Below are 16,622 nucleotides of genomic sequence, written 5' to 3' on the forward strand. Positions count from 1 at the left end.
GTGAACCCAGGAGGCAGATCTTGCAGTGAGCCGAGATCGCACCACTGCACTCCAGCCTGGTGGACAGACTGAGACTCCGTCTCTCAAAAAAAAAAAAAAGAAAGGGAAAGAAAATTTTTTCTGATGCCCCTAAATGGTGCAGGACTCCATAACGGTGTGGAGAGTCCCGTAATACATCTCCATGGCTCGGGGACTCAGGGCACATCCCATAGGAAACCAATGAGACACCAACTACGATTACAGCCCAGATGAGGATGGTGTGGCTGGTGGACATGTCTGTAATCATCATCAAAATGGATAATGAAATGAGATTATCAATAGGGGAAACTTGATGAGTCAAGAGGAAAAAGGAATACAAGTCTAGTGTCTGGAGAATGATTCAAGAATAAAATCTGACTAACTTGTAAACTGTCCATGAATCACACTATACAGCTCACTTCTCAGGCTATCCATGTGAAGCGCAAAGCTTTCTAAGCCATCTAGCCGCAGGCTCTCCCCTAAGACCACTTCTGTATATTCCACTCTGTCTAGTCCTCCTCTCTGGCCAACTACACACTTTGACAAGAGATCTCATAGAGCAGTGAGGGAGAAAGGGATAACTGCGTTCCACGTATAAGTTCAAAAAACATTTAATAGCACCTACTATGAGTTTGACATAGTGCTAGGTAATGGAACAGTGGTGACCAAGACAGAGGGCCTTCTCTGGAGTTGACAGTTTTATGGGATAAACTGTAACCAAATAATTAGATGAATAATTAACTAATTATGGTAGGTGGCCAAAGGCATATGGAAACCAACTTTGCCTGGTAGCTAGGGAAGGCTTGACAACTACATTGAATCTAGCAGGAAACACCTAGGTAAATAGCAGAGAGAAGAGCCCAGGGCAGAGGAGGGAGCCTCTGCGAAGGCCCAGGGCGCATGATGTTGTAGGTTTAGAGCAACAGGGAGGAGGCCTAAGGAGCTAAGGCAAAACAACCACTGAGGACTTCAAGTGGCACTGGATGAAGTTAGCAAGGTAGGCAGAAGCCAGCCACTGCGGGGCCTTGTGAATCAGTTAAAATTTTTGTAATTTATCTTAAGAGCACTGCATATTATTGATGCATGTTAAACTGGGAAGTGATATAATCTGAATTAGTTTAAAAATACAAAATAAAAATGTAACTTTGGCTGCAGTGTGAGCAATGGATTGGAAGGTGGCAAGACAGAGCATGTGAACGGACCAGTTAAGAGGCTCCTGGAGCAATCTGGGGGAGGAATAATGTTCAACTGACTTCATGGTAGCAGGAGACCAGAAAACCAGACAGACCCAAGAGGTTGGAAGAGAGATCTGGTGACTGAGAGATGACAGGTGTTGCAGCCATATCTCCAATAGCTCACAACACCCATTACCTTAAAGTACAAATTCTTCCTTCTGATTTAAAGAGCTTACATAATTTTATCTCATGTCCTCTCAATTCCCATTTCTCTCCTTCACAAAAAATCCACTCTGGTCTCCTCCCTGCCCCTCCAAATCTATGTTCATTCCTGACATTTTTAATCATGTTCTCTTTCCGCCTCAGAATTCGAAGAACCCTCCCTACCCAAATCTTACTCATCATCTTTCAAGGTCTGATTAAAATTCCATTGCCCTAATCAAGTCTTCCCTGACTTCTGCAGACTACACTGAATCATCCCTTATCACTGTATCATACATTTTAGCAAATGATCATACACTGCTCTTTGTTTCATCCACATTAGGTGCATTTCCCCAAATTAACCACTAGATTTTCAAGGGCAGGGGCAAGACTTTTGCTTTTCCAATATCCTCACCCCTGAGAGCCCAGTCCAAGGCACAACCATGGAAGTACCCATCAAACATTGAGAGGCTGTGTGAGTGAAAGGGCTGAAGAATATGCTGGACCTGGTGCTTCTTTTTTTTTTTGTTTTTTTTTTTTTTTTTTTTTGAGACGGAGTCTTGCTCTGCCGCCCAGGCTGGAGTGCTGTGGCCGGATCTCAGCTCACTGCAAGCTCCGCCTCCCGGGTTCACGCCATTCTCCTGCCTCAGCCTCCCGAGTAGCTGGGACTACAGGCGCCCGCCACCTCGCCCGGCTAATTTTTTTTTTTATTTTTTAGTAGAGACGGGGTTTCACCGTGTTAGCCAGGATGGTCTCGATCTCCTGACCTCGTGCTCCGCCCGCCTCGGCCTCCCGAAGTGCTGGGATTACAGGCTTGAGCCACCGCGCCCGGCCCTGGACCTGGTGTTTCTCTAGACCACACAGCTGCCACAACTGGGGCAAGGGAAGATTGATGTCATTGTTGTCATCTTGCTTTTGTTTGGTTTGTGCACAATATCAGGATGGGGAACCAAGGGACTATCTTTAATCTTTAGTTGGCTCTCTAGTCTGTTTGTTTCAAAAGACAGTCTCAAGCATATGTCTTAGCCACTGGTAGCTGGGAAGAGACGTGACCGACTTTCCACACTGGCAGATAGCACTCGGAGAAAAGATGATCCAATTTAGACGAATTCCTGCCTACTGAGACTCAGAAACAAAGCCAGAAATACACAGCAGCCAGTGAGCAAACAGCACCTTTTCCCCCAGCTTTACTGAAGTATGATTAACAAACAAACATTTTATCTATTTAAGGTGTACAGCATGATGACGTGATACACATACACACTTGGAATGACTACTTTACCTCACATAGCTATGCTCTTTCCGTTGTGGTGAGAACACTTAAGACCTACTCTTTCAGCAAATTTGAAGTATACGATACATTTATTGTTAACTATAGTCACCGTGCTGTACATTAGGTCTCTAGAACTTACTCATCATGTAACTGAAAGTCTGTACTCTTTATGCAGCATCTCCCCATTACCCCAGTCCTCCAGCCCCTGGTAACTACCATTCTACTGTTTTTATGAGTTTGACTCTTTTAGATCCACATGTAAGTGATACCATGCAGTATTTGTCTTTCTGTGTCTGGCTTATTTCAATTAGCGTAATGTCTTCCAGGTTCACCCATATTGTTGCAATATGGTAGGATTTCCTTCTTTTTTAAGGCGGAATATTCCATTGTGTGTGTATGTGTGCATATCGCATCTATTTTTAGTCTGTTTTCAGTGACTCTCAGTCACTGTAGTTTTTTAGACACAAGAGCAGTCAATTCCTTAATAATTGGTATACTTTGACTGAAATCCACTAACTTCAATCTCATTGACCAAATGCTACAGGATTCGAAATGGAATTACTGATGCTTCCCTTCTCCAGACAAAGAAGAAGAAATACCAAACTAGATAACAGAATTAATTATAAGAGCACAAACAGCAAAATCTGTAACCAGGGAGATCAGGTTCTATTATACTTGCATGAGGAAGGATAGTAATGAATTCCATTAAACCAAAACTATACATTTATTACACAGAACGGTTATCAGAATCTAGGTCCTTGTTAAATTGAAAATGTGTAAAGAGTCTAATACATTTTTGTTCACTTGTAGGTCTAACTACAATAGTAAATCCAACTCAAAACAAAGAAATGAGTATTTGGTCTTTAACCATAGCAAACATTAATCAAAGATGTCTGCTGTGTTAATAAATGGTATCCTCTACCCTTATCCACAGCTATACACCAGCATAAAAGAGAGTAGACTTTTACTTGATGATCTCTTCTGGCTAACATAGTTTAATGCTTTAAAAAATTTATATACAGTATATTTTTATAGATTGCTATATTCTATAAAATATGAAGAATATGACGGAAATTTTCAAAAAGACTGAGAAAGAGCTATTACAAAAAGAGCCTTTCAGAATAAGCCTGATCTGAAATGCACACCCTTGATTCCCAATCTAGCCTCCTGACAAAATTCCAGAAGACTGGAATGTCTTGTGGATGTGGGCCTTGGGCAGCGAGAGCTTGGGAGAGTCACTCAGCAGCTCTGTTACTTTCCTCATTTGTAAATGAAAGGGCTGAAGTCCGTGGTCCATTTATGGTTTTCTCCCCCAATCGCCCTAGGGTTATCCTGTACCGCATCACAGGACAGAAAGGAGTGCTGTGGAATTAATAAGCCTGGTGGAGCCCTTTTGCTTTTACTCAGGCTATAACCGGGGAGAGAGAAGGACATAGTAGAACAGCATTTTTCACATGCAGGTTGATCTTTACTTCTACTAAATTAACCCATTTACTCTCTTTACCGTATGTCAGCATAAAATAAAAGCCCAAATTCAATCGTTTTCCTTTTTTTCACATGTAATTTTACTTCTAATCTGGTGCTCTCAGAAATAGACAAGTAGAATAAACTGACACATAGTGACTAAGTAAAAGCCAAGAAACAAGTTTATTTTTCAGAGAACTAGTTTTCTGCAGGTTGTTGAAAATACCAAAAAAGGCTGCTCAATAAGTCAATGTTGGCAACTCATTTTTTTGGTTTTCAAACTCATACTGCTAAGTTTCTTATTTTTTTAAAGGAGTCTTTTAGACTATTGATACAGAAATTTGACATCCGTTGTCTAACACAATCCTCATAATAAGGCAAGCGTTACTATCTCTTTTTAGGAGATGAAAAAATACAAGATAATTCAGGTTAAATGACTTATCCAAAGTTGCCATAAGGAGCAGAGACACACACACACAGAAAACACAGGCTACAGCTTTGACCCCAGTCCATTGTTCTTTCCAGCTTAAAGGGATTTCCCCAATGCAAATGTTAGATCACCTAGGGAATGGGTGTGGGCATGGCACTGAGTTGACCAGAAGACCCTGAAACCTTCTGCAGATGCAGATACAGATGCTGTGCTCAGGTAATACCTTTACTACTAGGACCTAGTTTTTCTTCCCTCCTGCTCTTTTCTGATCCTTTTTCTTTGGTTGATATCTAAGGTTTAGCAGTAACATGAAAGGTATTACCAACCCTTGAAAATGGTTCCCTTTTTGGATTCTCCAATCCCCATCTCTCCCCTTCCCCTCAATCTTAAATCTTATATCTGCAGGAGAAAAAACAAGGACAGGCCCGGCACATGGCATAGAGCATGGCTCTCTTTAGCTCTACCTTGTGTAATTTCTTTCTTTTTTTTTTGGAGACAGGGTCTCGCTCTATCACCCAGGCTGGAGTGCAGTGGCGCAATCACAGCGCACTGCCGTCTCAAACTCCTGGGCTCAAGTGAGCTTCCCAAGTAGCTGGGACTACAATTATGGTACCACCACACCTGGCTAGTTTTTTAAATTTCTAGTAGAGATGAGGTCTCTCTCTCTCTGTTGGCCAGGCAAGTCTCAAACTCCTGAGCTCAAGTGATCCTCCTGCCTCAGCCTCCTAAAGTGTTGGGATTACAGGCATAAGCCACCATGCCTGGCACCTTGTGTAATTTCTATACCCAGATTACCTATTGCTCCCATGAAGTTGGTCTTCTCTGCGTTTATGACTTTTTATTACAAGTTCAAAATATAGTTTAGCAGACACAAAGGACTTTATTAAAAAGAAAAAGTGTATAGTTTATTCTGTCAATATTTTCCTACAATTCTAATTATTTAACATACTTAAACTTTTCTGAAATATTCTCAATCGAATTATTTTCAAATTATTAGAAACCCAGTAATTTTTTTAGTCAAATAGGAATTATAGCATTTTTCCCTTACAAAAGCCCATCCTAGGTTATAAAATCATTATTATGATACATTGATGTCACACCCATTTTGTTACTCTATTAATATGCTTTTCTTTTTTTTTTTGAGATGGAGTTTCACTCTTGCTGCCCAGGCTGAAATGCAATGGTGCGATCCCGGCTCACCGCAACCTCCACCTCCCGGGTTCAAGCAATTCTCCTGCCTCAGCCTCCCAAGTAGCTATGATTACAGGCATGCGCCATTACGTCTGGCTAATTTTGTATTTTTAGGAGAGACGGGGTTTCTCCATATTGGTCAGGCTGGTTACGAACTCCCAACCTCAGGTGATCTGCCCACCTGGGCCTCCCGAAGTGCTGGGATTACAGGTGTGAGCCACCGCGCCCGATCAATATGAATTCTTAAGTCTTAATTTCAAAGAGGGTTGTGGGGAATATACGCAGGTCTTTAAATTGTATTTATTCAATAACTGACTTCAAAGTTGAAAAAAAAAGGGAAACAATGGTTTGCCATTACCTACCCATTAATGGTAATAGAGAAGGCTTTTTTTTTTTTTTTCCTATGCTAGGGTGCAGTGGTGCGATGCTGGCTAACCGCAACCTCTGCCTCCCAGGTTCAAGCAATTCTCCTGCCTCAGCCTCCCGAGTAGCTAAGACTACAGACGCATGCCACCACGCCCGGCTAATTTTTATATTTTTAGTAGAGATGGGGTTTTGCCATGTTGGCCAGGCTGGTCTCGAACTCCTGACCTCAGGTGATCCACCCACCTCGGCCTCCCAAAGTACTGGGATTACAGGCGTGAGTCACCATGCCTGGGCAGTGATGGAGAACTTTCTAAGGCATCCAAATTTGTTCTTTTTTTTAAGATGAGATTGCTACTGATAATTTTTTTTCTTTCTTTTTGTTGTTGTTGTTGTTTTTAGAGACAGGCTCTCTGTCACCCAGGCTGTAATGCAGTGTTGCAATCACAGCTCACTGTAACCTCAAACTCCTGCTCTCAAGCAATCCTCCCACCTCAGCTTCCCCAGTAGCTGGAAATACAGGGGTGCACCACCATACCCAGCTGCTACTGATATTAAACCCTTTAATCCACTGGGAGTGAAACAATGCTATGGTTTGGTTTGACTTGGTTAGGTTATTTACTAATGACTAAATCGAGCAATCAATTCACATTTACATTTTAAAAAGTACAATAATTATTCTGACTGTTCTCAATTAACATGAATTCAAGGACTTGTATCTTCCTATGAGTGAAGGTAGACTTCTAGGGTTGTTAGCTCTTTATCAAACACCAGTATTTAAGGACCACACAAAATTAGCATTGTTTACAGCAGCATTTTCATCAGATTTTAATACCATCTTCACATCTACTTATATAGATGAAGAAAGTTTCATATTAGATATTTTTCCATCGCAGCTATATATTTGCTTTATCAGAATAAATACACCTTCCAAATCATTTATTTCAAAATAATCCGAAGTTTTCTCTACTTTCAGGCTTCATCACTGCTTAATACACTTATATTCTAAACTAATAAATCATAGGAAACATAAACAGTATAAAATCTTCAGGTAAGCTAATATCAAAATATTTACTGAAAACTTAAGAAGGGCTAGGTCTTGTGGGAACACAAAGATACACAAGACCTGGTCCATGTTAAGGAACTAAGTCCACCGCATTCCTGTAGAGGTTCCCCAAATCCCACTTCCTCCTCCTTCAGTAATCCTTCATTTTTTACGACCATGTAAGCAGGTCCTCCAGGTTAGTGTCAGTCTCCTCTTGTGTGAAGGAAAGAGCTTATCAATTTCTTGGGAGTTCTCTTGTTCCCTTGTTACCCAGTCATTCTTCTGTGGGTAAGGTAGCCCTGAGAGTGTGAGTAGATGTGGGACCACAATTCCTCACTGCCACAGCTAATGACCATAAAAACCATCTCACATATCTGATGCTTTCTTTTCTCAAGGTGGCTGAAAGTTCTAAACTGATAGAAAAATTATTCCAAGAAACTATTCTGTCTTTCTATTACCATGTCCAAACGAGACTGACAAAAATCTCCAACTGCTGAAAGTCACAGGGGCAGTCTGCAGTGAAAATCGTCTCCAGTGACCTCGTAACTTACGGTAGCCCCTGTGAGAAACTAGCGCGCTTTTCAGTTATTTCTCCCCAACCAAAATATTTAAGAAACTTTTGTCAATGTGTCCTTCTGTCCCACATCCCTGGCTTGTCCTCTGAGCAGCTGGACCTTGGTAATAAAACAGTTTCCCAAGAATTGATGGCCAAACCTTCTCCAATACTGTTATCCACTTACCCCAATGATCCACTTAACTGAGGAACAAATTCACTAACCAAGAGAATCCCCGATTGCTTTTGGATGACTGGGAAGGCTTCTAATCATCTAGAATCCCCTCTGAGGTATCAAAAGAAATCCAGCTGCTCAGAAACTCCCGAACAAGCAATTCAGACCCTGAAGTCGCCTCCTAAGCTAACAGAAACACCGGATTCTGGACGCGAGGATGAAGATATCGTGCTACTAATACAGTTAAAGTGGCTCCTGGCACGGCCTCCATGGACTTTCCTTTAGGCCTAAGAAACACTTCCTGTATGAAGCAGGGATGTCAGGGTGTTCTGACTCGGTGTGTCATACCACATGTCCCTAGAGTTGACATAGCTAATCAGGCAGTCCTGTTTCTTCCTTATTGCCCAGTGAGTGCCCCTCCCAAGGCTACACAGGATTGATAAGAACCTTCCCAGGTAACACAGGAAAGCTCTTTGGTAAAGGAGTAACGACAAGTAGCTAAAACACCTGTGCTAGAAACTCCATGTGAGCTCACTCCTCTGGGGGTGTCTACTTGACCGAGATGTTCAGTAAGGGCTCCCCGTAGGGTAAAAGTGTCCCAAACAAGAGCAGGGTGGGATAACCACTCTGTCACGAAGGACATCTTGGTGTATTGCTTCTTTAAGAAAAACTCTGGCTGGGCGTGGTGGCTCATGCCTGTAATCCCAGCACTTTGAGAGGCCGAGGCAGGCCGATCACCTGAGGTCAGAGTTCGAAACCAGACTGGCCAACATAGTGAAACCTGGTCTCTACTTAAATACAAAAATTAGCCAGGCATGGTGGCAAGTGCTCGGAATTCCAGCTACTCGGGAGGCTGAGGCAGGAGAATCGCTTGACCTGGGAAGCAGAGGTTGCAGCAAGCCAAGGTCGCACCACTGCACTCCAGCCTGGGCGACACAGCAAAACTCCATCTCAAAAAAAAAAAGAAGAGGAGGAGGATACCCTGATCCCATTAACAGGATTCCAAGGTAAAGTCCCTCATGCAGTGGCCATGTGAAACATGTAATGAGTTCCTAAACTCACCACATTCATTTAGTGAAATGCTAATAATTGTTGTTATATTTAACACACTCATACTCCCAGTAAAAGAATGTGTCTATCAACAGAGACAGAATCTAATATTACAATTCTCAGTTACAGACTTCTGAAAACTACATTCTAAGACAAGCTGGCTTCACTTAAGAACACTAATTGAAAGATCAGACGGAATCACAGCATAAATGAAAGGTGTACAGATAGACAATGAAAAAGATGGAACTGTCCTGGTTCTTAGAGAACTGAGGAAAAGCTTGTGAGAGAGAATGGGAGACATGGAAATCTTATCTAAACCTGCACAGAGTTTAAAATTATTAACACACCAACAACTAATTAATCTTAATATTTTGTTTTTCTTAGATCAAATGTTAAAGAGCACTCTTGTCTATCATTGAAGCTGAATCTGCCTAACACAGCAGCTTTATGTTAAGGTTATTGTGTGCTGTCAAACTATATTCCCAGGGAAAGGATTTTCATTTGCAAAACGAGAAGCAAAGGATGAACAGCCTTCTTTGGAATTTGATGGGATTAACTCCTACGATGCCGTCCTTCAGGACAGATACAGAATATTTGGTCCTTCCCACACATTTTATAAAATCATCTGGTTGCTTAGCATTTCTACATTGAGACTTTTTTAAAATTATAAAACAAATAAAAATACGCAAATAACTTTTAAAACAGTTCCCCTAATTATCAGAAGAAATATTCTGCACACATTCTCCCCCTATTTCATTGTTCATAATGCCCAGAAAGGTGACCTTATCTCTGGAGTCCACTCCAACTATAAATGTTAAGTAAGAGTCTGACACTGCAATATTGGTCTGGTTCTTGCCACAAAGATGGGAACTAACAGCAGGGGCTGAGATGTTCATCATTTGATGTTCTTATATCACAGGTGAATGGAAAAAGGCAGACAGAAGCAGCTGGCTTTGAGCTATCCATACGGGTGTGCAAATATGTGTGGCACTACCAGTTAATACAAAGTGAAGAGGCACTTGAGCTAAGTCAAAAATACACTGACCCATGTGGAAGAATGATATAGTATTCAAGTTAAATAGGACAGTGACATCAATCAAAAGCTATAAATAAATCATTTTACACAGCAAAGTTGGGATGATCTATTGGAATGTGAGCTCACTGTGAAATATGCTTACTCACACAGCTCAACAAGATTCTGAGTCCTTTTAATTCCATCACGAGCCTTACCTGCAAGCAGGTGAACAGAGTTGAAGCTCTTCTCCAGTTTACCCAGAAGTACAGTGAGAAAACAGTCTGAAGAGAGAGAGGCAACATCTTGGGAGCTTTGATCGTAAACTACAACCTTCTGACTGCAATCAATGTCAACCTGAAATGCAAACATGAGGCTTATTAGGAAGAAGGTGAGAAATGTAATCTCAAACTACTGCTTAAGATCTCACGTTTACCAGTGTTGAGGCAAATAACTGCTTCCTGTTTTCAATTAATAATTGGAATAAAAATGAGATGTAGTCAATTTACGGATAGACAGCATACAAAACTCTTAAAAACCAAAACCGATGCTCTTTCTGTGTAGGTGGTCTCACAATTCCCTGGTTTTAAATCCTTTACGCTATAAAACGGTAAAGCTCAAAATAAACCAAACAATACGCAAATAAACATAACCCTGGACCTAAACAAACTTTTTTAAAAATGACTTTTACAGCCTAACAAAGATATCAGTTGTTTATCTAAATTAAAACATGAACTCATTTGTATTAGTGAAGAAAAAAACAGCCTTCCCCACTACACAGACAACATTTTAGTATCCTAGGAATAACTTTCCTTGAAGATAATATCATTAAGTCTTGACCAGTGTTACCACATGTGTTATGACATATAAAAAGCACCCCTAATAATTAGTTCCTACTTTCTTTCCAAAGAACTTGAAAAGAATGACTTCCTTTCAGTAAATTTGCAGATAATATAAAATAGTGTTTAATAAAATAATTTTAGCAAGCCACAAGAAAATACAGCACTTGTCCAAACTAAAGCAAGTTAATCCTTCTGCATAGTTTAGAAATATTATTAAATGTGACAATATGGACAGCAAATTATTTTGAGGTACCACAAGGCACCAAAATTTAAAAAGCAACCAAAACTTCCTCAAATTACTTTCTCTACTTAAAGAGGAGGCTTCAATTAAAATTATTCCCCATTCAGTGTGTCCATTTATTTTAAAAAGGCAAAAAGGAAAGCATTTACCTTATGTTTCGCTGAATGCTGAATGAGCTCTGTAATTAACACTTTGTCCTGTTGCAACCTTCGCTTCATAAGCTTGGAGCAGTTGATATTAATGGCTTCCAAAATGTGGGATGTATTGTATTCCACAAATGGCCGGCTATCAATTAGCAGCACTTTTTCCGTTCCACTTTCCAGCAGAGCCACCAACCTCTCAGTAACAATTTGAGTTCCAATCATCTCATGGGCCATGACAACAATAAGCCCTCTTTTCCCACCTCCTTCTTTAATTTGCCACGATGATGTAATGGTGGTGTGCTCAAAGGCTCAGCCACTCCATTGTACTAAAAGTGTATGAGGTCAGGCTGGTGGTGACTGGCAAAAGGAGAGTTAAACCCATTTTCAGCAAGAGCCCTCCAAGTGAATGTCTCTTTCTCTTTCCCGTTGATGTGCTCTTGCAAAGGACTCCGTCCACAAAGCAGCCCCTCACATTTGATTCATAAAGAGATGACTGGAATAACCATTCCACAACAAAAGATGCTTTGGGGCAGCCAGCGCATTACATCATTCTTTACCTTTGCTCCCGCGCTCCAAAAGCTTTACACTGGACTGAAAGCCTACGCGGAGAGGGAAAGACAGAAAACAAAAACGTGAGGTCAAAAGAAGAAGAAAGAGTGTCAGATTAGAGAGAGTGTATGATTCATAATATTTACTCCATTAATCTAATTCCACACTTGATGCACTGCTTCATTTGAACAAACAAATAAAAAGGACAAATTGGTATGGCTTCAGAAAAATGTACTAGTGATAATTCCATTTTACCTCAAAATGTAAAAACTCAAAGAAAACAAAACAAGACATATCATGAATTATAATCACCCAGGGCTCCGAACTAAATGACCTGCAGTATGGAATTAAAAGGGCTATCAAAAGCTGCTTGAAGTATTATTATTCCAAATAGTTTTCCTATATTTTATTTGCTTATTTATTGAAACTCCACAAAGAAGAGCAGCTGAGGACCAAGTTAGCAATCCTGTCTTATCAGGACAAAATAAAAAAAAATCTTTTCTGAAATGGCTTGAGAATTCCTGTCATGAGTGGGTAGGCGTATATGTGTGCACATGTGAGCTCACGTGAGTACCAGGGCACAAACAACAGCCTTTTAAAATTGCCCTCATGGAGGAGAGAAGATGCAGGAAAACTGGAAGTTCTATAAATTTCAGCTATCTTTTAAGGAAGAGGAAGGACAAAAACAACTGATATGTTTGTCACAGCAGCTGCTGAGCTAGGACTGTGAAGTGCTGAAGCTCACAACCATGACCCTGGCATGTCTCCTTCCGGAGGCCGCCTCCCTACCACCAAGTTGCTTAAGGCCCTGTAAGCTTATCCTTCACTTTTTCCTGCTTCATTCTTCAGAGAATCACTAACTCCTAGTCTTAAAAAAATCTCACCCCTTAACCTGGAACTCTAAGTTAGCAACCCAGACATACAGAGCCCTTAAAGTTGGACTCAGTGCTTTCCTTTCTTGCCAAACTCCTTTAATCAATCACTTTCTAATTAACACTAGTTGAAGTTTTGTGCTTATTGCTTGGACTTCACCTTGACCTTCAATACTCTCAGATTCCTATCTCCCCTGGTCCATCTCTGCTTATAGAAAATCCTCTACTACATAAAACTACATGTCTACTTCTGGCACTGAACTTCTAGAGGGTAAATTTTTTTTTTTTTGAGACAGGGTCTTGCTCTGTCACCCAGGCTGGAGTGCAGTGGCACAATCTCAGCTCACTGCAACCTCCGCCTCCTGGGCTCAAGTGATTCTCCTGCCTCAGCCTCCCAAGTTGCCGGGACTACAGGCACACACCATCATACCCGGCTAACTTTTGTACTTTTTGTAGAGACGGGTTTCGCCATGTTACCCAGGCTGGTCTCGAACTCCTGGGCTCAGGCAATCCACCCGTCTCAGCCTCCCAAAGTGCTGGGACTATAGGTTATGAGCCACCACACCTAGCCTAGAGGGTAACTATTTGATCGCAAAAGTTTATTATATTTCTTACTTCTACAGTACTTTGGACATAATATACTCAATTTATTATTATAGTAGGTAAATTTTTCCTTGTTCCAAAAACAATTTAAGACTCTAAATAATTATTTGATTAGCTGATTTCAGATCAGGATGTCAGAGCCTTTAAAAACCTTTAGGTCATGTTTCCTAATTCTGTACTTACAAATTAGAAGCTAAAGCATGGAGACAGAAGGGGGAGCATGATATAAAGAGATGCAGCTTTGTCATTTTTTTATGTAACCTTGGACAAATCACATAACCTTTCTAAACCACAGTTTCTTCCCCTACAAAATGTAGACATTATTGTCTCTTCAAATTTTGGTCTGAGGACAAAATTATCTAATTTATTGAAAGCTGTTAAGTAAAAAAGCAACCATGCATCACAGAGAAACAGGAGGAAAAATATCCTATAGATGCCAATGGCAAACAAAGCTGGCTTGCATCTGGCATCTAAAAGACATCACTCACAGATAAAAACAGATGTAATTCCATCCTCCTGTAGTACAGCTGCAACCAAACTGTGCCCTTTCTCACAGAGGCTGACACACAGGGAGTTAGAAGGCACCTGAGGCACTGTCTCAACCACACCACATTTTACAAACCAGCTCCATTTAATACATTATATGTCCATTTCTTATTTTCCAAGAAACAACTTTCATTAATGTATTATTTTCAGTATAGTTTTATGGCAATGAAATACAAAAGTCATCTCTGTTTTCAACGGAAGGAACTATAAGAGAGAATTTGTCCTCGTCAATCCACTAATAAACTTCTGCAAAGCACCTACCAAGGCCATACCACTGAATCAGGTTCTGCCTGCTCAGTGACAGAATTCATGGCAATGTAAGGTCCTGTACTCAGATTGTCTGATTCCCAAACCAGCTCTTCTACTACTAGGTTACCCTGTTTGCCCTAAGTACTTGTTCCCATAAGGGAACTGGACTGGGAAAGAATGATGCCAATTGTCCACGAGGGTACCCAGGTGGCACAGAAAGTGGAAATCCGAGAACAAGAGCAAGTTGATTCCAACAATGGCACTGGGTCTCTGAGTCTGATTGACTCCTCTCAAAGAGATAAAATCCGGACGGGACAAAGCAGTTATCTGGGTTAGCAGATCAAGGGACAAAAGGAGGGAGAAGACAACAAACATGCAAAAGTTGAATTAGAAAGTTCTCATCTGTGCTTCCCCTCAGCCAGTTCTCATAAACCCAAAGACAGGTTACAACAAACAGTTCTACAGAGCAGAAAATGTCATTCTTGCCCAGAGAACCAGAGTGTAGTTACAGATACAAAAAGACCCTTTCCCTGACCAAGAAAGGGCCTGGTCAAAATGACTCTAACCTGAGAATGTAAGGAAGCACAGGGGTGAAAGTGAATGAGGGTGAAGTTACATTCTTTCAGTGCGGTACTGAGGCCAGCCGGAGTCCTCCTGGTAGGACTTCATGCCCAACGTTTAATTTTCTGTAGTCCTAAACGGGTGAGGTGAGAGGCAGAGCCCTGCCAAGGGATCATGGAGAGTAAAGTAACAATAGCCTTAATCTCTTTTATTTACACAGTTAGAGAATTTTGGTTAAATCCCCATCACTGGCTACAACTCTAATTTTAAAAATTTCTCTGTATTTACTGTTTTGTTTTCAAAATCCTTTGCATTAGGTAACATTTGAAAGATGACAAGAGAATATTTTGCTTGCAACATCACCAAGCTAACCTTACCCAGAATTTCTATAAGTCAAGGGGAATAAAAATTCTTGCAATGAACCACAAAGGCCCAAGTCCATAGAACAAAATCCAGAGTAGACCAGCTTTGCTATTTGTCTATTTATTTAGCCAACTGTTAAAGTTTTAAATACTTTCTTTAGATTTTTAAATAGGTAATATATTCATATGGTTCAAAAAACAGTCTAAAAATGTATACATAGTATGAACATGTACAGTTTATTGTGTCACTTATACCTCAATAAAGGTGTTTAAAATTGCCATGATATTGAAAATTTAGAAAATACATTTAAATGAAAAAAAACTAAATATATTCAAAATCCTTCTTCTACCTTATCCTCCCCCTGTCTGGGTCCCAACCCTGCCCTCTAACTGGCAACAACTTTTAGCAGTTTCATCTAATTTATTCCAAAGAATTTTTTAAATTAATACAGAATAAAACACAAATATATACACTTTTCCTTCTCTTTGTTCAAATGGTTACACAGTCTAGACACTGTCTTGCATCTTGCTTTTTCTTTCACTTACAGTACTTGAATCTGATTTTTTTCAACATTTAATTAGAAAATGAATCACTCTATTTCTAAGGGCCTTGCATATATGCATGTCCGGAAATCTAAATAAAACATGTAGAAATTCTTTTTTTTTTTTTTTTTTTTTGAGATGGAGTTTCACTCTTACTGTTAAGGCTAGAATGCAATAGCACAATCTCGGCTCACCGCAACCTCCGCCTCCCCTATTCAAGCAATTCTCCTGCCTCAGCCTCTCCAGTAGCTGGGATTACAGGCATGCGCCACCACACCCGGCTAATTTTGTATTTTTAGTAGAGACGGGTTTCTCCATGTTGGTCAGGCTGGTCTCAAACTTCAGACCTCATGTGATCCACCCGCCTCGGCCTCCCAAAATGCTGGGGTTACAGCTGTAAGCCACCGCGTCCGGCGAAATTCTTAAACTTAAAAGATAACTCCAGCTGGGCATGGTGGCTCATGACTGTAATCCAAGCACTTTGAAGGCCGAGGCAGGAGGATTGCTTGAGTCCAAGAGTTCAAGACCAGCCTGGGCAACACAGGGAGACCCTATCTCTACAAAAATTAAAAAATACATGTATACACACATATATAAAATTTCCCCCCTAAAATTACATACCAGAGTACCTAGAAGCTGACAAGTAACTCATAATAGTGTGCTCAAAAGGTTAGCAGATTAAATGCTGGGAGTCACCACAACTGGCCTGTTTTATGACATCTTATTTAGAGAGTACCCTCTATACCCACTCTGGCTTAAAAGAAAATTAAAATGTGATGGTGAACATTCATGAAGTTATGGAAATTATCTTTTAAAGGATACCCGAAAGTCAGCAAGGCAGTATTTATCATACTGAAGACTAATAACCTTAATCAGGGCTACTACACAAAAAAACTGCAAAGTATCCCAAGTTCAAAATAAAAGTTTTAAAAGACTTTATCTAGGAATAAAGATAAACGGAGTCAACATCTTAGTATAACAAAATGACTATCCAGATCATGGAATAAAATCAGCAAATCTCCTGAAGAAATACCATTTCTGGTATATTTTACCTTTCAGCAAATGATTTATGTTTTATAACATTTAATGTTAACACAAGTTGTATAACAACTTTCCCCCTTTAATATACAATTTTTTCTGTGTTTTCTTTTTTTTTTTTTT

General features: G+C 40.3%; 1 protein-coding gene across 2 annotated transcripts in view; it reads right to left on the reverse strand.

Annotated features, from left to right (window-relative positions):
• The window catches only part of DUSP16 (dual specificity phosphatase 16), a 92,228-nt gene that overhangs the window by 37,347 nt on the left and 38,259 nt on the right, over positions 1-16,622 (reverse strand). The window contains exons 2-3 of one of the 2 annotated variants that reach the window (XM_011953834.1): positions 11,183-11,775; positions 10,169-10,307 (exon numbers count right to left, since the gene is read on the reverse strand). In XM_011953834.1, the coding sequence (XP_011809224.1) occupies positions 10,169-10,307; positions 11,183-11,410 (367 nt within the window). In that variant the 5' untranslated portion in view covers positions 11,411-11,775. Of the gene's footprint in view, positions 1-10,168; positions 10,308-11,182; positions 11,784-16,622 lie in introns of those variants that run through there. The other variant, XM_011953832.1, reaches the window with a different exon arrangement.

The sequence above is a fragment of the Colobus angolensis genome, unplaced genomic scaffold, assembly GCF_000951035.1.
Source record: "Colobus angolensis palliatus isolate OR3802 unplaced genomic scaffold, Cang.pa_1.0 Scaffold11, whole genome shotgun sequence".
NCBI classification, from domain to species: domain Eukaryota; kingdom Metazoa; phylum Chordata; class Mammalia; order Primates; family Cercopithecidae; genus Colobus; species Colobus angolensis.